General features: G+C 35.6%; 1 protein-coding gene across 2 annotated transcripts in view; it reads right to left on the bottom strand.

Moving 5' to 3' along the window:
• The window catches only part of DYRK1A_2 (Dual specificity tyrosine-phosphorylation-regulated kinase 1A), a 54,328-nt gene that overhangs the window by 11,646 nt on the left and 19,982 nt on the right, over positions 1 to 22,700 (bottom strand). Inside the window, exons 5-8 of one of the 2 annotated variants that reach the window (XM_051218070.1) lie at positions 13,750 to 13,918; positions 7,880 to 8,198; positions 1,777 to 1,891; positions 39 to 644 (exon numbers count right to left, since the gene is read on the bottom strand). In XM_051218070.1, the coding sequence (XP_051064505.1) occupies positions 39 to 644; positions 1,777 to 1,891; positions 7,880 to 8,198; positions 13,750 to 13,918 (1,209 nt within the window). Of the gene's footprint in view, positions 1 to 38; positions 645 to 1,776; positions 1,892 to 6,167; positions 10,181 to 13,749; positions 13,919 to 22,700 lie in introns of those variants that run through there. The other variant, XM_051218071.1, reaches the window with a different exon arrangement.

The raw sequence follows: 22,700 nt of genomic DNA, 5'->3' as shown, positions 1-22,700 counted from the left end.
AAATATTGTATTTTTCTTTGTTAAAAAGATTCACTCACCTCGTAAGTACACTCTTGTTTAGTCCATACACGTTTCGGTTTGTAAAACACAGTCCCAGATGTTGATAATAATACACCTGTATTCAATTTATCAGCTATATTGTTTGGTGTATTCGAGTTATTATTACTATCACAGCTATTTGTAACACCAGTATTGACTGGATTTTTTACATTTGTATTACTATTGGAGCAATAATTAATACAATCAGCACCACAGGCCGAACTACTACTGATGGTAGTAGCAGTAGTAGTAGCATTAGTAGTATTTTTTGATGAAGATAAAACAGTGGCTGGTGTTGTTGCTGCCACTGTATTATCTCCAGCTATTGTGTTTGTTTTAATTGTTGTTGTTAATGTGCCATATGTGGTTGTCGATGGTGTCGTTGTAGGGTTCGAGGCCGGATTAATACTAGTATTATTGGCAGTAAAGTCAGCACCACCATCAGTGGTAGAAGTACTGATTAAGTTTGTTGTTGTTGTTGCTGTTGAAGTAGAATTCAAATTCACCGGTATGCATTCAAAAAAGTTTGATAATTTAGGACTAGCTTCGATCATATACACCGGTGGGAAACCAAGCACTTCAATAATTTGGAGCAGTTGTTCAAGCTAAAGAGTAAAATACAGTAAAAAACTAATAAAAAAAATTCAAGTAGGAAGGGAGAGGGGGTAATAATAACATGGATAAGATTGTACCTTTAAAATACACTGACTATAAACGACAGTCAAATTGAGATGTATTAAAGCGTTTAAAATCTATTTGATTTTTGAGAAAATTTTTTATAAATTACAATTCTATTGAACGATATTGCGACACACTGCTTACAGGTATGCGCCTATCTGATTAGATATGCAAAAAGGTTATATATTGATGTGATGTGGAAGAAAAAAACTTTATTCTATGCAATATATGCATAACGTTTTGATAACAATCAGTTTCATAGTGAGTCAAGTGTACAGGACTAATAAGGGTTATATTCGAAGATGATTCAACATCATTTTTTTGTTAAAAACAAATAAACAGAGAGATTTCAGTTTACCGATTGTGATAATTCCCTTGTTTATACAATAGACAAACAGATATGGTGTGTTAAAGTTGTTCCAATAATTAATTGTCTATACAATTTATATACAACTTGGTACAGGTAGACACAAAAAATAGGATGCACCACATAAAATAAAATGTGAGGGCTATGATACTTAGCGAGCGAATTCCTGTGAGCTCTTGATTGAAGAGTTTTGTCCACAAAGGAGTGAAGATACAGTTTCGTGGAAACCAGTGAATAAAGATAGGTTTGTTCACCTCTTGTTCCTTAGGGTCCTGGAGCCCATGTGGACCACTGGTATGGAATCATTATTTCCCAACTCTTCTAGGTGAACCTTGAATATCCACCCCTCAGTTTCAGTAGCTGATGCTCGTTTTTCGTCCCCTAATTTTCGAAAAGACATTCCAACCGCATGAAGACAGTGAGTAGAACTTATATGGCAGAGGTTGTAAGTATATCGTCGTATGAGAGTAAATTGTCTCCAATCCCGACTATACCAAGACATACAGACAGATTGAGTAATAACTATGAAAGAGATTCTACACAATTGAATCTAATATACAAAGTGATTATCTCTACTGACAATTACTTTTGCATAAGATGTTGAGTTATCAATATAAGATAATCTCAGACATAGAGATAGATATAATAAATAATGAAAGGGAATTATAACAACAATAAATAAAAAAACAAACCTCATTCGCTCCGCAAAATAATGGTTCGCCAGTGTGCATTTCGACTAAAATACAGCCAAGTGACCACATATCAATACCCAAGCCATAGTCTAAATTGAACAATACTTCTGGAGAGCTTAATATGGAAAAGAGAAGACATGATTTTTTGAGAAATAAGCAATAAAAACGAGTGGTGGACATAATAACCAACAATACTAGTAAGTAAAAAAGACTGGTTGTTCTCATAATTTCTTTGCATTAAGCATTATAAATGAAAGGCAAAGTACAACTGAGTGATATATGATAATAATGGCAATGCTTCAGCGAAGAAACACGTGAGACAGTACTAAAAAATAACAAGAAGAAAAGACAACTATATCAAGTAACTATTTGAAATTAAGTACATAGAGTGGGTTTCGAATCTTTGAATTAATTATTTGATCGTATATCGTTTGCCTAAACTAAATGTACAACGATTTCTGTGTAAAACATTTATCCTTTACCCTTTGTTAACATTTCGGAATAACCTAGTGATGAGCAGTAGATCGCGATCCTTATATTTTCTCACATAAGTGGGTGCATACAGTTATCTGGAGTTCAATAGTTATCTTCAGCTGAAATCAGTTGATTAAGGAATATATAAATATATCTGGTAGCGAATTGAAGTAATTTTTAGTGTGTAGAATAGATTTAGAGACAAGTGTTAGTCTAAACTACTTTAAAACAGTATCAACCAACAATTAAAAAAACACAAGGTAAAGCACTACATCAAATTATGAGACTATATATTATCATGCAACATATTCTAGGGAAGACAAATATTTTTAGAACTTTTAATGTGCAGTTTAAGTTAAACAATGAGTTTTATTAATAAATTATTGAAGTAGAGATTGGATGGTCGGGAGCCTGTCGTCTAGGTGACTATTTCAAGGCACTTAGACCCATAATCGAGTTTTCATCTATATATATGATATGTGGATGGCACCTGACTATTTGTGACAAAAATATTGAACTCAATAAATCAAGTTCATATTACAATCAGGATTACACTCAGAATTTCACTTCATGAATATCCTATTGAAAAGATCAGATTATTAGTTACTAAGATCCATAAATGGAAGGTCATGATGGAACGTATACAAAATTATGAAGTTTGGTCATATTAGGTCGGAAAAGAAATTTGACCTACACTTTCTATAATCGATTTCTATAATCAATTTGCAGCGAAATATGTAATCTCCGAAAGATATTTATCAATAATATCAACTTCCACAAGCTTAAATTCAAAACAACGAACTCAAATAATATGTGGGAAAACTTTCCATGAAGACATTGATGAGTGTATCGATGAGTTTACTCGCTCTTGTGGGGTAGGTTAAGTCGACTGCACAAAAGTGAGCTCTTCCAAAACACCACTCCGACTGGATATCAAAAAAAGGAGTATGGTTGTTATAACCCATAAGTGCTAGGTCAAGTTGTCCCGCTATAAGCAATATTTCTAGGTCATCCATACAGTCAAACAGATTGGTTTGAACCAGATAGAAATTAAGGAAGTATTCACTGAAGAAGAGGGAGAGGGTTGAAAACACCTTCCACACAACTGATCTTAGCTTCTCATTGTCTAGTCGACTGAAGATGTTTACTCAAACAAAGGATAACTCTGCCTCTGCTTTATATCTATTAATTCAGTTGCTCCTGTAGAGGAAGCTATAGTGAGGATAACCGGCGACTTAACCGACAAATGAATGAAGATATCCCTATGTGATTTGCAGAGTAAAACAAAGATAATATGTAGCTAGGTCTTATCACAGTCAACAGCAGTCAGATGTCGAATACCACTAAATTATTCCAAATGATCAATCATAAACCTTCGCATTTTTTTCCAACATGGTTCGACGTGCTTTCCTACATACAACTAAAACAGTAGGGATTTGAGCCTACGACCTAGTCTTATATGCTAAGAATGATTGGCCTTTTCCTTGACCTGATTAAAATAAAAGGTTATTTGATTCTTTAAAATCCCTTGTTTGTTTGCCTTTATTTACTCTTTTTTGTATCCATATACTTGAACAGATTGTTTGCACACTTACAACGTAGTATTAATAATTTTTAATGAATAATAATTTAGTGTTTATATTATCCCAGGTTTGGCCTGCTTCCTGTATTAAAATATTCATTCAATCTGTCTTTATTTTTGTCACTACCAGTACGCCAATTATCTTAGTGTCAATTCATACTATTTACGTTATCGTTTTTCAATGTGATTAATGACGAATAATTTGACTTGGTTTGATTTTTTGCACATGTATATAAACATTACTGTACATTAGAGTAAAGCCTGATAATGATTGAATTGTTTGAAATTAGATCTGTACACAATTGAATTCCATTTAGGTGGTTTAAGAGTTAAGTATTCGCGTGATGGATGCGGAGGATCCACCTAGGGGGAGTTTGAAAATCCTGATTCCAAACAAATGGTGCACATAGGGCTCCAGGATCCTGAGGAAACAAATGGTGTATGAACTAATTGTTGGTCACCGGCTACCATGGGACTGCATCACCTCACGTAGGCCCACTGCCTTGTGGATTAGACTTTTAAATTAAAGGCTAGTGGAGTGGCCCCTTAAGAAAACCACATGTTTCGGTTTAGGAACCTGGGCAGTATCACAGCCCTCACACAAATCGAATGATTTATATGGTGCAAACATATTTAGTGCCGCCTTGTACCAATCGTTATGTGTTTAAATAAATAAAAATGGAATAATTTGAGTGCGAAATCGAAGGTCCTGGGGTTTCATTTCTAGTACCAAGCTCAAGGATGTGCACAGTCGACAAGTCCTATACTAGGATAAAAACAATTATCCAGTGCTTCCAGATCCTCAATGACTACCTAACTTCGATTGGTTTGCAATCGTGATAGAACACAAAAAGCTATATCACTGGGAAAATTTTTTTTCACGAAATAGTCTGTATATTTTCATAAATATATATGTTCGCTAATACAAACTACAACAAGAAAGAATAGACAAAAGAATGGGAAAAATGGTTTTAAAAAATTAAACACCTCGACTTTAATTACTTATAGTCATAATCTAGTGAGTCGAGCTTACTCGTCTTCTTTTCCTTTGTAAACTTCCAAAAAAGTGTTACATTACGCAATAAAAAGTTTGCTTTAAGTATTCTAGAACTAACACCCTTGAAAACTATTCAGGAAACAAAACAACACTGTTGAAACTTTAGTTCTTTCACATTTCAAACAACTTGTTTGTTATTGATTGATAATTCAGTTTTTGCATGGAAATTCACATACATTCCATTATTAAATGGAAATAACTAGAGAGTTATTAAACGGTATATTAGTTGAAGAAAGAAACCCATGAAATAATAAATGAGTTCATTATAATGTTATGCAAATATTATTCGCCATTCTTCCATTGTTTTAAGAAAAATAATGAAGTAGACATGTATTTAATTGAGAAGAGAAAAAAAAAACACAATCATCAAGAAAAGTGTTGATACGGAAATCAATAAATCGGTCAGTCTTATTCTTAGTACCAATATGCTACTCCCGTGTATGCTACTTATATTGACATAAGTAGTATAAAACACTAGTCAGGAATAGAATGTCTGGCAGCAAAAGGTTGAGAAAAAAACGGAAACAGAAAGCAATTTGTATGGAAGTGATAGAACAGTGGGTTTTGAGACGATCGATTGACATTTGCAAAGGATCAATCAAGTTTGAGACAATTGATTGGCATTTTGCAAATTAAGTATTTACTGTATGGTTATCAAATTTTACTAAGACGACATGTAATTTTGTATTCAAATACATTCGATTGTCCCTACTTGTGTTCTCATTCACTGCCCTCCTACTACTACTGTGTATACTTTTGAATAACAGTGATAATAATAGTAATAATAATAATAATAATAATAATAATAATAATAATAAGGGCCCCCGAATGCCCTGGTGTGACCGAGAGTGGATTGGGCCCACCCTCCCTCTCGAAATGCTCTCACACGGCCATGCGTATACAGCCTCTGACAGAGAAGTCCTACTCAATGCCTTCTCGTGGCATTACTGTTGTTTACGAAAATCAAAGGACGAAAAGCGAATGTCCGGCGCTTTAACCGGATTCCAAACCAAATCAATGGTGCACATGGGCTCCAGTATCCTGGGGGAATAAATGGTGTATGAACTAATTGTTGATCACCGGCTAGCATGGGACTGCATCTCCTCACGATGCTGCACTGCCTTGTGGGTCAGACCTTTAGGTCAAAGGCTCGGGGGGTGGTCCTCTAAGAAAACCACCTGTTTCGATTTGGGCACCCGGGCAGTATCACAGCCCTCACACATATCGAATGAGATTTGTGTGGCGCATATGTATTTGGTGCCTCCTTGTACCAATATCTATGTGTTAAAATAAAATAATAAATAAACAATGATAAAAAGGGGACTTAAAATTAACCAGCTTTCCAGACATACAGAAATATACTCCATATTATTTAGTATCATCAAAATAGGTTCGGAAAGGCAGTTAACATTTTCACAATTACAAGCTAGTGATTAGTAGTATAGTAGAATTTATTTTGAATTTGTTTTATTATTATTGTAAGTCAGCAAATTCAATACTACGTAATCGATCAATAGTAATGATAATCATGGAACGTAAAAAAAACCAACACCCAATGGATTGATAATGATAACAAGAAATACATCACTTATTCATAAAAGACTGTAGATAGCCTAGATATTTGAAAGAGAGAAAGAAGGATATTCACTTTTTACGTTTGTTGCTTACTAGACACATTAACGTATAACAGCTCACGTGAAATTGAGTATGTCCGCAATTAATTCGATTAAGTCATTTTGTTAACTTATTGACGAACTGAGTCATCCGTACAACAACCTATCTATATCATCGTATCTTTATCACTGTTGCGAATGTATGAACATGTATGCTTGAGCATTGCTTACTGCTCACCCATTTATTCACACTGCTGGCCTTACGACTAAACGATTAACTGATTAGATGATTCATTCATTTCACCATGTATATATATAATATATCCATATTATTCATGTTCATTGCTCTCTCTTTCTCTCTCGCTTAACTGTACTCGCTTACTCGTAATCATATTCGCTGACTCACTCACTCACTCGCTCGCCTTTCGGCACAACTCTTTCATGTTTGTTTAACGAATCTGTAATTTTGGATATCTGTATGTGATCCCGTAATTAACGTATTCAACACTTCGTATTCGCCTTCTGATTAATATGCCGTTAAAGCGTTATCTAGGACGGTTTATCAAGACCAACTGTATACGAAGTTTAAGGATTATATCGAATACCGACCACCACAAACCCCGTCGCCTCAGTGGTTTAGAGATTAAGTGTTCACGCGTGTTGGGTCGAATTCCCTGCGTGAAGAATCGTGGATACACCACTGATGAGGAGTCCCATACTAGGACGAAACGACCGTCCGTGTGTTTCAAGGCTTTCAATGATGGTCAAACATTGATAAGTGAAAATTAACAATCCTGTTATTTATTTATTTATTTTAACACATAGATATTGGTACAAGGAGGCACCAAATACATATGCGCCACACAAATCTCATTCGATATGTGTGAGGACTGTGATACTGCCCGGGTGCCCAAATCGAAACAGGTGGTTTTCTTAGAGGACCACCCCCCGAGCCTTTGACCTAAAGGTCTGACCCACAAGGCAGTGCAGCATCGTGAGGAGATGCAGTCCCATGCTAGCCGGTGATCAACAATTAGTTCATACACCGTTTGTTCCTTCAGGATACTGGAGCCCATGTGCACCATTGATTTGGTTTGGGATCCGGTTAAAGCGCCGGACATTCGCTTTTCGTCCTTTGATTTTCGTAAACAACAGTAATGCCACGAGAAGGCATTGAGTAGGACTTCTCTGTCAGAGGCTGTATACGCATGGCCGTGTGAGAGCATTTCGAGAGGGAGGGTGGGCCCAATCCACTCTCGGTCACACCACGGCATTTAGGGGCTAAATTTTTATCAACAATCCTATACTGATAATATTAAAGATAAAATGATTCAAATATTACATAAATATCATCAATGAAATAATGAATTAACTTACCGATAAAATCTTGATTGAATATATTGATATACTTTTTCATGTACATGACATGAACTACCAAAATCAATAACTTTAATTGCTGAACGTTTTGGATTAACTAATAAAATATTTTCCGGTTTTAAATCACAATGTATTACTTGTACATCTGATCTAGATAGAAATACTAATGCAGCACATAATTGTTGAGCAAATTTTCTTGTTAAATTTAATGATACACCACGATAATTTGTATTACCAAGTAAATCATATAAATTATAAGAGAGTAATTCAAATACTAAACATAAATGACCATGATAACTGAAATGTCCTTTTAAATTAACTATTAAATATTTTAGGAAAAAAAAAGAATGAAAAATGAACATATAAGTAGTATATAACATTGAATACATTAAATAAAAAAGAATGAAGACAATAATATAAACTATTTTTTGAATATTATTAGTATAGGGAATTGTAGTATTTTAACAGTTTAATTCATGAGTCGATTCTAACCTAGACCATCATTGTCTGAATACGAAAATGAAATGAATGTTGTAGTCAGCGGAAAGTGGTTAGAACATAATATGTATGATGATGACGTATATACAATAAGGTATGTTGAATAGTGGTGATCATAGTGTTATACAATAATATATTAAGAATAGATACTAACACAGTTAGAGGTCTACTACTACAACAACACTTGACATAAAATAATTGATTTTTTGTTAACAACAAACTTTTGTAATGGAATCTATACATGAAGTATTCAATAATGTAGGAATAGGTATTTGTTAAGTTGTATGGATTTCGGATATTATTGGCATACTGAAGTTTACGCGATAAATTTAATTTTGTTAGACAAACATTGAAAATCAGAAAGCACTGGGAATCTGTTTCGTCGTAGCATAGAACTCCTCAGTAGTGTAGATAGATGACCTTTAACCAGATATCGAATGCAGAACTTTCAAGTCATGCAGTGAGCAATTAACCTTTAAAATGAGCCAGGTTGCAATGGTTTGACTTGAATCATTTTGTGATATTGCAACAACCTTCTTTAAATACTATCATTAACAGTAGGTAAGTGACTCACACAATATATGATTAAATTCAATTAGTTAAGGTATGGATGGTTTTAATGTGTACTGCTTAGAAGTTTTATGCTCGTACGAAAAAGCTCCTTATTATCCCCTGATTCCCATTGTTTGCCTAATAAAGATTAGTTCATGATGTGAACTATATAGTTTACCAATCCACACAATTTTCTATAATTATTATATTATTGAGATCAATTTTACACTGATCAGCATTACAGACTATAATGTATGCATAAAAAGTACATTCAACAGATAATCCAGACCCTTTAAATATCAGAATAACAAGATATGGATTATAATTGATAAAAACAACAAATATAAACTTTGCTTAAATGAATGATTCTAAATATCAATCTATTACTATTCAATAAGGAGTATTTATATTTATGAGAATGACAATAGGGCATTGGATTATACTCCTTGAATAACATCTTCAAACCCTAATCTTCCCGATTACTGCTTATACTCTTATTACCTCTACCACTATGGGATTCGAATCGACAACTGCATCTCTGTGCTAATGTGGTATGGTAACTCGAACTGATGTACGTACGTATGAAGTTCTACGTTGTTACTGACTGACTGACTGACTGACTGACAATGGAGCATAAAATATTGAAAATCTACAAGTTATTACAATGATATTTAAATATAAGATTATACAATAAATAAAAATTACATCCATTGAGTTAAAATTAACATACAAAAAAAGCTTCATCATAAATATGATCCAATTATTCAATCTATTAACATACAACTGATAATGATGATAATAATAAGGATCACTTTCATAATCATGATATATGATTTCGATTTCACTTGTATAAAATGATTCTATATACACATGTACACAACTTAATCAAGTATTCTCTTAAAATAGTATGACGTACAGACACGTATCTACCTACCTACCTACACACACACACACAAACAAATGAATATCAGCTGATAATGTGTTAGATGATTTGATAAACCTATGGAACATATATATTCACTGAAAGATATTCAACAATAAACCAACTAAATTAACACTACCAGTGTGTAATCAATGTCGGGTTCTTTTTTTTCGTGAAAATAATGAAAAAGATAACTGAATGAAAATATAGATGGTAACGCGTTAACAACAATACAGTCATTAATTGATAAATAAGGCAGAATACAAAATCGATATACATATAATCATAGATGGTGATAATTCAACTGTCATTACATGTGTTCAGTTTCATGATAAGAAGTGATAAAAATAGTATATATATATATATATATATATATATATATATATATATATATATATATATATATATATATGCTTTAAATAACACATTATATGTAGATGTAAGATATAGTGTTTTTAAATACAGAATAATTTGTAGTTTACTATACTAGTATTCAATCATAAATACCATCGAATCATTGATCGAGTATGATAAGTATAAGCTCCAGAGGTTGGGAGTTGGGTATTAAGTAAAATGGCAAATCAGTGGATCAGATATCAAATTCAAATTGATCGAATCGGTTAGGACATGCAATATGTATACCTAACCACCGCCTACCTCGACAAACGAAGTTGTCTAATGTAGAAGTGGGTTCGAAGAAAGTTAGGAGACAAATTAAAACACATGGCATTAGTTCATGAAGTCATGTTGGAAGAAGCAGACTATCTAGTTGAGGTCCCCCTTATAACCGAGATCAGCTAGTGGTTGGAAACAATGGGTGATAAATAATATTGGGACTTTATGCATTCAATATACAATAGTTGTAACACTTGAATTGATAGAAAACGTTCATCATAAAAGATCAGTGGCGTATAGTAAAGGTCAGAGTGGCCTAATTTAAAGTGGAGAAGCGATCGACACACTCAACTACATCATTATCTATCATTAGTTCAGACGTTTACGTAGACCAGTCATGAAGCAGCATTTTGGATTTAGAGAGAGAGAAAATGACTGAGTTTCCATGCAAGGTAGTCAGAAAACCGTATATCTTGTCAGTTTTCACCAGAAACAGAACTATATCATCATTCCCTAATACCCTGAGTCTGACCTCACTATTACTGACCCAGTGATTCTAACACATGCGAGCAATATTTCTAAGATATTTGTAATCAAATACTAGTAACTTACAAGTATCCTCTACCCTTAATGGTCACGTTTCCTAGCCGTCAAATAGAACAGAATGAACTGCCACGCAGTATACTCGTCCTTTAATTGATGGACTGATATCGCCTTCGACATAGGTGATGTAAGTTATCAAAAGCCAAACGACCTTTACTGAATTGATGCAGAGGTTTCGTCAGACACCAACCCATTAGGGCTGATCAGACTTCCAAGATAAGTGAAGTTGTCGACGCGTTCAACTACGTCATTCCCTATCTTTAGCTAAAATATTAGTCAACCTAGTCGTTAAAAATGAACCATCATCTTTAGACTCTGGAGTTATTCTATTTGGATCAGCTGCTCTTTCTCGTTTCAGATAAGCTATAGCTTTTTGAACTTCAGCTAGAGTCGACGGACCTATTTCAATGTTCCATTCAGGCTGTTTGGAAATGGTGGGTAGTTGTAAAGTAGTTAAGGGTCAGCTGAACTGTTCCTCTCATCATTCTAGGCTGAGAGTAGATAAGTGTCATCTTTTCCCGAGATTGGCTTACTTACACTTGACTTATTAATCTTAGTTTATTTTACTAGTCTGAAAAGATGTATGGCGTTATCTACAGCCACTGCCTTTTCCATTTCTTTTGCTTTCGTTGCCCACCACAGCTCACTACCGTTTCGTATACTTTTAGTCGAGCTAAATCTGATTTGTTTTCGCTCCTCATCGCCAGTCAGTCAGCTACAATGTAGGACCAGGCACATATGTGCATCGGTCCAAGTTGCCATACCTGATTAGCGCAACAAGATGAACACCGGATTCATAGAAGTAGTGGTGGTAATATATAAAAGATTGGATATAAGAAAATAGTACAGGAGAAAAGAATTAGTTCGCAGAAAGAAAGACATGAAGCGATTTTAATCTCATAGTTTAAGGGAAGACAGAGAGTATATACACCTACACTCCTCATCGTGTTCGGAGCCTGATGGGGTGAATTTACAAGAGTCCATCAGTCCAATAGATGTCGCAGAAATCGACTGGTTGTTTGTAACCCTTTGATTCAGATCAATAATGGTTATCGCTGCTGTTTTCACGGCTGTTCGTACATCTTTTCAAGCAACATATGGGTCAGCATCGATTTCAAAATTGCCTAAGTTGCTCCTGGAATTTACCTTTGGCTTATATATCACTGAGTTCAACTCGAATAGGTCGATATATGATTTAGAAAATACATTTAAATTCTAGGTTTAAGTGGAACATAAATTAAATTACAGAATTTTCCATATAGAATTACGTTCCAGCATACTGATTGGCCAATATCAAGCTAATCAACGCTACGCTAGTGGATAAATCGAGAAGACCTTTGAGTCTTTTTGTGTAAAAACACTACTAAAAAACGTTTTTTACTGTGACTTTAACTCGGTTAACCTACTGTTTTGTTTTAGAATGTAATTATGTTCCTGTTTAAGATGTTTTCTGATTTGAAGATCAGTGTAACGGAGTAGTGTTCAAGGAATACTAAGCAGCAAAAGTAATGAGGTCGAATAAACAAGACTTAACACAAAGTAAATTGTATCGTCCTAACCTGAATTTTATTATTATCAGCGTAAAGGTTATTCAGTAATTGTTTTAAACAAAAGAATAAAAATTAAAAGCTTTAAATTTTTTTACTAAATTTCCTAATTACTTTGATGCTTAAAATTTAATCAATCATAATCAGTAGTGTTTAGGAGAAAAATCGTTGGAGAACATCTTCATACTACAAAACAAAATAACATCGGAATAATACAGTATCGATGACAAAAATTAAAAAAACTAAATATTATGAATATATCAGAAAGGGTTTTTGTGGATATTATAGTGATTTCGATTTCAGCAGTGCGCATCCACGAATCTCGCGAGACAGGATCGTGGATGAACACTGCTGAGGAGTCCCACAATAGGACGAAACGACTGTCCAGTGCTTCCAGGTTTTCCGTGGTGGTCTAGCTTCAATTGACTCATGATCTCAACTAAGAATATAGTTTAAAAAGACAAAGTGGGAAAGTATGATGCCTGAAGGTATACTAGAACTGAAGATCTAGAAGAAAATAAAGAGTGAATCATTATAAGCCATGTCACTGAACATTTCTAACCACTGGTCATGATTATTCTACGAACACCTCAACTATCTAGTCTGTACGTATGGTCACGGCTCAGACCAATAATCGATAATTGATGTTACTTCTTAGTTTGGTCGGGAGGAGCTTTCTTCCCAACATCCTTTTACACAAGCAAGCATCGGCCATCAAGGCAGACAGTGTTTAGGCATAAATATCACACATGTCCTAACCACATCATAGTCAATGAATATTCAGTTTCATACACTGATTTAACATCTTTTCCTAGCCTTGAAATTCCTTACCACTCAGTCGTTTCATGCTACACACAAGTAATGCTTCGAAGACGCAGATGATCAAAAATCTGTAATCTACGCATATCTCTATGTATAGATCATGGATTCATAATCATAGAAAGAGTAATGCTGCACAATCTCCTCGTTAGTAAAGATGATCAATCCTTCTTAAAGGTTAAATTATAAAAAAATTGTAACTCCTTAGAGGATATCTATGACGAAATTAAATATAAAGATAAACTAGAAAGTTTAACGAATATTAATTTAAAAATTGTTTGATAAAAATGAAAGTATATTTAACAATCATTTACCAATATAATTAGCTCCAACATCTGTAGCTAATTGTTCATTCGCTTGAAATATAGACATTTCATGTAGTAATTTAATTTCAACTTCAGCTTGTTGTACAAAAGAACGTTTATTTTTAATCACTTTAATAGCGACTTCCTCTCCGGTTAATTCATCGAAAGCACGAACAACCTATGCGTATGACAGAAAAAAAAAACATTTATTAGAAATAATTCTGATTAATTTTTAATGATTCAGATTGTATTTCAGTCAATTAGTTAGTTATAACTTAGAAACTAATAGGTATGTACATCGATTCAAGTTGTCATACCCCCATTAGCACAGATGGATGAAATTATAAAACCAAATCCCAGAATAGTGGAGGCAGCAACAGTATCAATGATAATAGAAAAGATTAAATATCGAAGATAGGACTCGACAGGAAAACATAAATTAGTGAAATAAAAAAATCATAAGAAATTTAAAAGCGTACATTATGGGGGTTGGCAAAGAATGGATGCTCCTGTGTCATTCCAAAGGATTATCAGCCATATCATTCAAAGTCTAACCACTACTTACGATAAACATGCGGACGCTAACCAGGTAGTCTAAACCTATTAATATAGTGTTAGTGACTTCACGAACTGATGCTATGTTTTGGTTTGCCATCTCTAGCTTTCTTCTAGCTAAATACACTACATCAGACAACATAGTCCGTCGAGGAAATAGGTGGTCGGGCATACGTAACATATGTTCCAACCTCCTCAGTCGATTTGCCATTCTGCCTCGTATTATTATTAATGGCTTCATGCAATATTATATTTTGGTACAATAGAGCATTCTCAGCACGAGGTATTTCAACAAGTTTATTTTTTAAAAAAATGATCTGAATCTGTACAAATTTTTAATTAGAGACATGTTTGAGAATACAGGTTACTGACTAGGTCAACTCTAACAACCTGTTCGGCACAGAGAATATTTGCTAGGTAAGGTGTTATGGGACTTTTATATCTTTGCTTGCATGGATTTCAATGTATCGACATCTCGTTCTACCAGAAGAAGATATACAAGGAGACAGATATGAAGTGGATGGTTAGTATCTGATACGATAACAGCTACCAGGAGTTTTCAAGACTTTATGTGTTTATCCACAACCATATCAATAATGACCGCAAAAGATTCACCACACACCTTGCTAACTACCTTTAGCACTTTCCGCAATACAGCAAAGTCTTTTTTAAAATCCCGGGAAAGAATAATAGAGAAAAATAATGAATAATACGTAATATACACGAATTGACAAGTTGCAAGAGTAAGTGTCAAGTAACCCCAAAAGCATGCAGCTTCTTTATGTAACAAATCAGACGGAAAAATTTCTTCGATAACAGTAAAAACATGAGAAGACCAACAAAAGGTTATAGCAGCTCACGTGCAATTGAGTTTGTTCTCAATTAACTCAGTTAAGCCCTTTAGTTAACTTATTTAGCGGACAAAGTCATCCGTACTATAACAACTTATTGTACCTTTATTATTGTTGTGCATGTATGAAATATGTATGCTTGGACATTGCTTACCGCCTAAGCATATATTCATTCTGCTAGCTTTATTATTAGCTGTTTGATTGATTCGATGATCCATTCATTTCCCTATATATATATATATACATTTACACACTACTCTCTCGTTCCGCTGACTCATTCATTTGCCACACTGCTTTGTGGTCTGAGTTATCTGCTAATAAAACTGTAGCAGCAGCTTCTCTTTGCCTTCTGATTTCAAACACCGTTGAGGATTATATGGTAATGGTTACGAGGGTGATTGGTTAACGAAACACAACCACTACAAGGTAACACCAAGATTATTGACCTTCGACACTGTGTTTATCAGAGTTCCAATAGCACAAGCATTATGGGATCCCAACATGGTGTTTAGGTGCTGTTCATGTCTCAGACTAAAGTTAACAGTCTAACATTTAGACGAATTAAGTATGAAACCATTACCGACAGACCAACAATCAATACGAGACAAAAACTCATTCATTTTAAGGGTTATAAAGAGGTAGAAATCGGCATACATACAGTGAGATCGTCCGCATATTTCACAAAAGTGTTTTCTGTGACAGATGCCAGATCATGCAGAGAAAAAAGAGAAAAGAGGTGAAAGGACAGCTCCTTGTGGCACACCTTTATGAGACAGTAGAGGCGTTGAACCCCCCCCCTCCAGAAAGTGTATTGTTTTCTTCCAGAGAGGTAGAAACATAGCCAGTTGGTTATCGAGCTGTTAATGTTGACGCTGACTAACTTGTCAAGTAAAAGTTGTCTTGTGATAGAATCAGAAGCAGAAGTACAGTCCAGAAAAGCTCATCGAACATACTTCTTACTCTTTTCTAAGCTGAACACTATACTGTGATGCAGAACAGCAACGGCATCTAAGGTGCTTACTTTATTCCTAATCCAGGCCATTGCTCAATCCGTGGTCCCAAGGTACGCAAGTGGTGCTTCGGAGACACCTAAGACTTAATACTAATAACCCACAAATGTCCTCTACTTTTAATGACCATCTCTCACACGCAAAGTATAGCGGTTCGAATTGCTGCACAGAAGACTTGTCCTTCTGTCAGTAAACGGATATCTCGCCTACGCCATGAGTTATGGGAGTTAGCGAAGCGCAGCCAAGGTCTCTGAATCCGAGCAGATATTTCGCCAAACACCAGGATTGATGAGACTCAAGATAGGTGAGGCAATTCAACTACTCCATCACTAAACATTATTTCAGGCGCCGATGCTAGTCAATGCTGAAGTGACATTTTGGATTTGTAAGGATTATATGTGTGACATATGTATGACATCATCTTGAAATTGTATAAAAACAAACTTTACGTATATGAAAATAACCAGTATGAACCTGTTTAACTTACACATATAACTTAGTATATAACCAGAATTAACAATAAGGCTGAATTTCTGTAATTATGAACGAACTATGCAAATACCGAAAACAAAAATAGTTCCAGTGAAGCAAATATTGAGGAAAGTGTACCTCTTGGCATTAAAACGAAACGATTATTAGAAAATTTAGGATTTTCTCCTTTCTGAAGTTATTTTTGCTCTTTATCAACTACTTAAGTTACCGCATTTTTGTATTCTTCTGCTTTCTCGTCATACATAAACTGTTGTTGCATGCTATACTTTACTTAAGTTACTGTTCATTTATTATAGACCTATTACTCAGTTCTCTTCCATTTATAGCGTAGTTATTCCGTTATTGTCATTTCTTAATTATGTTGATGTGTGGTTATGATTTCACTCTATATTATTGTGAGTTTTGAGTCATGATTGAATTGAGTATCATGGAAGCTGGCTGCTAACGTCTCTCTTGCACTCAAGGAAGAAGATCGAGAAGGGTTTATGAATAGCCGACTACTAGGTGCTCAGACTATGTATTTTCAAGGCTAACTGTGTGAGTCATAAAAGTGTATTTAAGCAGGTCCAGGACACTAGTTTATAAACGAAACAATGGACGCGAGAAACACAAAATTACAGCCGGAATTCTGATTGATGATATTGATCAGTGTACGCAAACTACAATATCAGGGACTAAATCCCTAATTATTACTACTATTTATATTTTTATTGTATAGTAGTTAACAGTATTATTGTATTTTCATATTCCCACCTTTTTTTAAATCGGCTTGAATGTTGTAGATTTGAAGTAATTTTCCAAATTATTAATAATTATAATTTAGTTGTATAATTAGAGAGTAACCAAAGTACTACGTTTATGTATTTCGCTTATCATAAGCTTTTCGTTAGCCCATAAACCAACGGTCATAATTTGTTGCCAGTCTATTATTTACGGTCTCTCATATCCGTAGCCACTTTCTGTTTGTTCGTGTCTAATTGTTATTTTTCATTTCACGGTATGGTGAAACCCTGTATACAAACGTCAGTTCGAAATATAAATAAAGTTAAAGCTGGTTGCTGACTTCTAAACTCAAGGCAAGGTATTGAGAGAAGCTTGTGAATAACAAACCTGTAAAAACCTAGCTTCATCGACTCAAAGTCGGTAGTGCTGGTTAGACGTATAATAGACCAAGTCAGAGACATTAAGCTATAAATTAAATAATAGACCAAATTAGAATTAGGATTCTGATTGGCGACTTGGCACATGATATTGATCAACGGGTCTTCAGACAAAACATCCTTATTGTAAGCTTCCAAAGAAAATGTTAACTATTGTTAAATGTTTCATTAATTCTCAATTATTGATAATTAATAATGTAATGTTCACTTCGTTCTGTCATTTATGGAGTGGTTGTATGCAAATAATGGTTTCCTAATTTGAGTTGCAGTTGGATATTTCATGTATGTGAGTTAAAGTGTTTGGGATAAATACATTGTATGGGTGGAATATAATAATAAAAGTTTGACTGCTCTTTTTTCTTAGACTTAAGGCAGGGGATAGAAGAAAAAATTACGAATCAGAGGAACAATAAGAGATAAGTTTATATGAACTCAAATTTATTCGTGTCAGCTGGGACGTATCACTAGAAGAGACTGGGGACGTTAAGTTACAGACGAAATAGAATATGCGAGGTAAAAAAAATTATGAATGGAATTTCGATTGGCTTACATAGAGAATGATAGCGATTAGCATCTTAGACAAAACAAATAGTTCGTAGATTTTATATCACGAACATGTCTTAGTTAGACCACCATAAGAGTGGAAGCAATGGACGCCCGTACCGTCATAGCATGGAACTCCTCTGCGGTGCACATCCACGATCTCACATCTGGATAGTGAACTCAGGACCTTTGGTTTCGCACGCTTATGCCTAATCTCTATACCACTGAGTTGATATCCAGCATTGGTAGTGTCTAACATCAATTACCTGCAGGGGATAACTATCTCACATCTTATTTGATTGGACTCTACTGATTGGTTATGGCTTCTCACTGGAACTCCAGGAATTGAATCTAGAAGTTGGTCATATGATTATTATCATTATATGGTTTTGTGGAGACTATACAATTTTCATAGGTCTTATGTCGTGAATTACGATAAAACAACCGTCTAGTATTTCTAAGTTTTCAATAGTGTTATAAATAAATAAAAGATCTATTGAAACTCTATAATCTCCACAGAACCTAATACAAATAATTTATCATAATTTGTATTTCATTTAAAGATAGGATACGTGTCCATAAATCTTACAATGTCTAATCTATGTGCAGTATCAAGTATTTTAGAGAATTCAGTGGGTAAGCGCTAAACGTAAATACATAATTTTCAGTGAGGATTTCATTTCATGCTTTACTATTCACTTTATTTGCCATTTTTTATCCAGCCATTCGAAGTGTGCTGGACTGGTGTGATCACAGAAGACAATTTTAGACTATTGAAATGAAATCCCCGATGAAAATTATGGTTTTATATTTAGAACTCACCCACTAAATGAACGAAAAAAAATGTTCGAAAATGTTGGATATTACACATTTAATGAACAGTGAAAAGACGATAGATAACCTTACCCTATCTATTATACGGCGATTAAACTAAAACTGAACATAGGTATAAAAACAACCTACACGTTATGGATAGCAATGGAAAAAAAGTAGGGCTTCTAACCGTTGTCATGTCAACTCGTGATTCCGCCCGGAGTCACAAGCACAGGTAAAGGTGAAGAATTGCATATGGGGTTAACAACACCATCCGGTTGAAAAGAATTCTTCTAAAAGTGCTTACCGGATAATTTGCGTCATCAAATCAGTAGTCAATCATTTTATTTTAGTTTTCCCTCAATCGTAAGGACAATAGACGACAGGTATGACACTACCCTATCGAACATAGGCCTTGTATATGGTTAAGTCTTACATTCTCCCATTTGCTTTAGCGCTTAAAGTTATGGATTTGAATCTCCAAGAGATTTGTTTTTATGATGGTTTCAGCGTTTTTTTAACCTTATGACGAAGATAGCATAACATTACTACTTATCAACTGAGACGATTATCTAACAACCATTAAGTCTGTACAACACAACATGAATAAATCTTCAAAAATCAAAATAAGAGAGGATTCTGTATCCAGTTTTTTAATACTCCTTGACTATACAGGATTATATGAAAAAAGAAATAACATATATAAAATATGAATGCTACCGAATCTAGGAATGTTAAAAGACAATTGTAAAATAAATTATTAAAATAAATGAACTGACAAAATTATGACGAAATATATTCCCAACAGTCTGTTAATAAATACTAAGTAATCGAAAGGATATTTATTTTATTTTAACACATAGATATTGGTACAAAGAGGGCACCAAATACATATGCGCCACACAAATCTCATTCGATATGTGTGAGGACTGTGATACTGCCCGGGTGCCCAAATCGAAGCAGGTGGTTTTCTTAGAGGACCACTCCCCGAGCCTTTGACCTAAAGGTCTGATCCACAAGGCAGTGCAGCATCGTGAGGAGATGCAGTCCCATGATAGCCGGTGATCAACAATTAGTTCATACACCATTTGTTCCTTCAGGATACTGGAGCCCATGTGCACCATTGATTTGGTTTGGGATCCGGATAAAGCGCCGGACATTCGCTTTTCGTCCTTTGATTTTCGTAAACAACAGTAATGCCACGAGAAGACATTGAGTAGGACTTCCCTGTCAGAGGCTGTGTACGCGTGGCCGTGTGACAGCATTTCGAGAGGGAGCAGACTCTATCCACTCTCGGCCGTACCAGGGCATTTGGGGGGGTATACTCACTAATGACTAATTTAGAGAACTAATTCACGGAGTTCTAGTGCGAAATCGTGAACGGTGGAATTCGATCGTGCCAGATGTGAGAGTTGTATAGTATTGCGAATTGATTGAAGTTAGAAATGTAGACTCATCAGCCTGGATTTTAAGCGCTGTTTACGATAAGACTTACAAGTTATGGCCTCGACTCCCCGACCAAGTAGTGGATGTGCACTTCTGAGGAATTCCATACTAGGAGGAAACAGCTTTCCAACATCAGTCAGTCAGTCAGTAACAACGTAGAACTTCGTACGTAAGTACATCAGTTCGAGTTGCCACACCACATTAGCACAGAGATGCAGTGGCCGATTCAAATCCCACAGTGGTAGAGGTAATAAGAGTATAAGCAGCAATCAGGAAAATTAGTGTTTGGAGATCTTACTTAAAGAGTATAATCCAGTGAAATAAATTTGGGAAGAGAAAAAAAAGAGACAAGGAGGAATAAGGAGATCAAAATTTGGGAGAACACAAAGAGTGGATGCACCTGCGCCATTGCAAACGATTTTGAGCCAAGTCATTCAGGGTCTCTAACCATCGGTTGCTATCATTTCGCGGTCCCCAACCAGGTAGTCTACACCTACCAACATGACTCGGTCTGCTTGTCAGTGACTTCATGGACTTGTGTCATGTTTTGGTCTGGCCGCCCCTACCTTTCTTCCAACCTACTCCTATACCACTGAACATCGCACGTCGAGACAGTCGGTCGTTGGGCATACGTAACACGTGTCCCAGCCATCTCAACTGATGAAGTTTCACTACTTCATCAATTGATTTGCCATCCTTACCTAGTACCCGTTTCCTGACAAATGCGTTACTTACTCGATGGTCCTCGGATATACGAGTAATATTTCGAAGACACCTATGATCGAATACTAGTAACCTACGAATATCCTCTACTCTTACCGACCACGTTTCACTGCTGTAAAGTAGGACGGAACGAACTGCAGCCCAGTAAACACGTCCTTTGGTGTTCTAGAACCTGACGTAGTGTGAATATCTGGTCGATACAACCACGTCCAGGTCGAAAACCAGCCTCATTTTCTCTAGTCTGCTCTTCACGAGCTTTAGTTAGGCGTCGAAGAATTATTAAAGCTAATATTTTAGACACTATATTAGTCAAACTGATTCCTCTGTGATTGTCACAAGAGGACTTTTGTCCTTTCTTATAGACTGGAACAATCAGTGATTGAGACCAGTCAGATGGGATTATGTCTAGTTCCCAAATTCTACCTAAGACCTCAGTTAATCTCACTGCTAATACTGGACCACCATCCTTAAAAATCTCAGGAGTAAGCCTGTCAGGGCCTGCTGCTCTCTCTCGCTTCAGATTTCCTATGGCTTTTTCAACTTCGTAAAGAGTCGGAGGACCTATATTTACTTACCATTCAGGTTGACTGGAGATCGTGGGAAACCGAAGTGTGACTGAAGGCCAGTTGAACTGATCCCTAAAGTGTTCTCCCCATCGATCCAATCTCCTGGATTGAGAATGTATAATATGTCCATCTTTCTCTGAGAGTGTTTCGCTAACAGTCGGTTTCCTAATACCGGCTTCCTTAACAAGTCTGAACAGTTGTTTGCTATTACATATTGCCGCTGCCTTTTCCATCTCTCTTGCTTTCGCTACCCACCACTGTTCGCGATCATTGCGTAGGCTTCTTGTCAGCTTGCGATTAAGCTGACTCCGCTCTTCATTATGTTCAGAGTCAGGTGGAATGAGTTTCCGAGCATCTATCAGTGCGATAGATGCTGCTGAGATCCAGTGTTGCTCCCTAACCTTACGGGTCACCGTACTAGCAGATATCACCACAGCTTTTCGGATATCATTCCATGCTACCTCAGGATGGGCATCACATACATGACTGCCTAACTGTTTTTCTAGTTGTTCCTGAAATATACTCTTAGCTTGACTATCATTAAGTAGGCCCCTAAGAGGTTTCCTTGCAGCGTCTTTCCTTCCTACGTCCAGTAAGAGGCAGACAAATACGCGCTCGTACTAGAGCATGATCTGAATCTAGGCATGTGCTCCAGAATGAGCGACAGTCTTCTATCGAGCCCCTCCATCGGTGGCTGATTGCGATGTGATCTATTTGGGTCCAACGTTGGGACGAATTAGGGGGTCGCCATGTTAAAAGATGTTTTTCCTTATGCTTAAAGTTAGTATTTGCAAGGAACAG

The sequence above is a fragment of the Schistosoma haematobium genome, chromosome 7 (assembly GCF_000699445.3).
Source record: "Schistosoma haematobium chromosome 7, whole genome shotgun sequence".
In the NCBI taxonomy this organism is placed as follows: domain Eukaryota; kingdom Metazoa; phylum Platyhelminthes; class Trematoda; order Strigeidida; family Schistosomatidae; genus Schistosoma; species Schistosoma haematobium.
The sequence above is the reverse complement of the archived record's forward strand: the minus strand, read 5'-3'. Positions and strand labels throughout refer to the sequence as shown.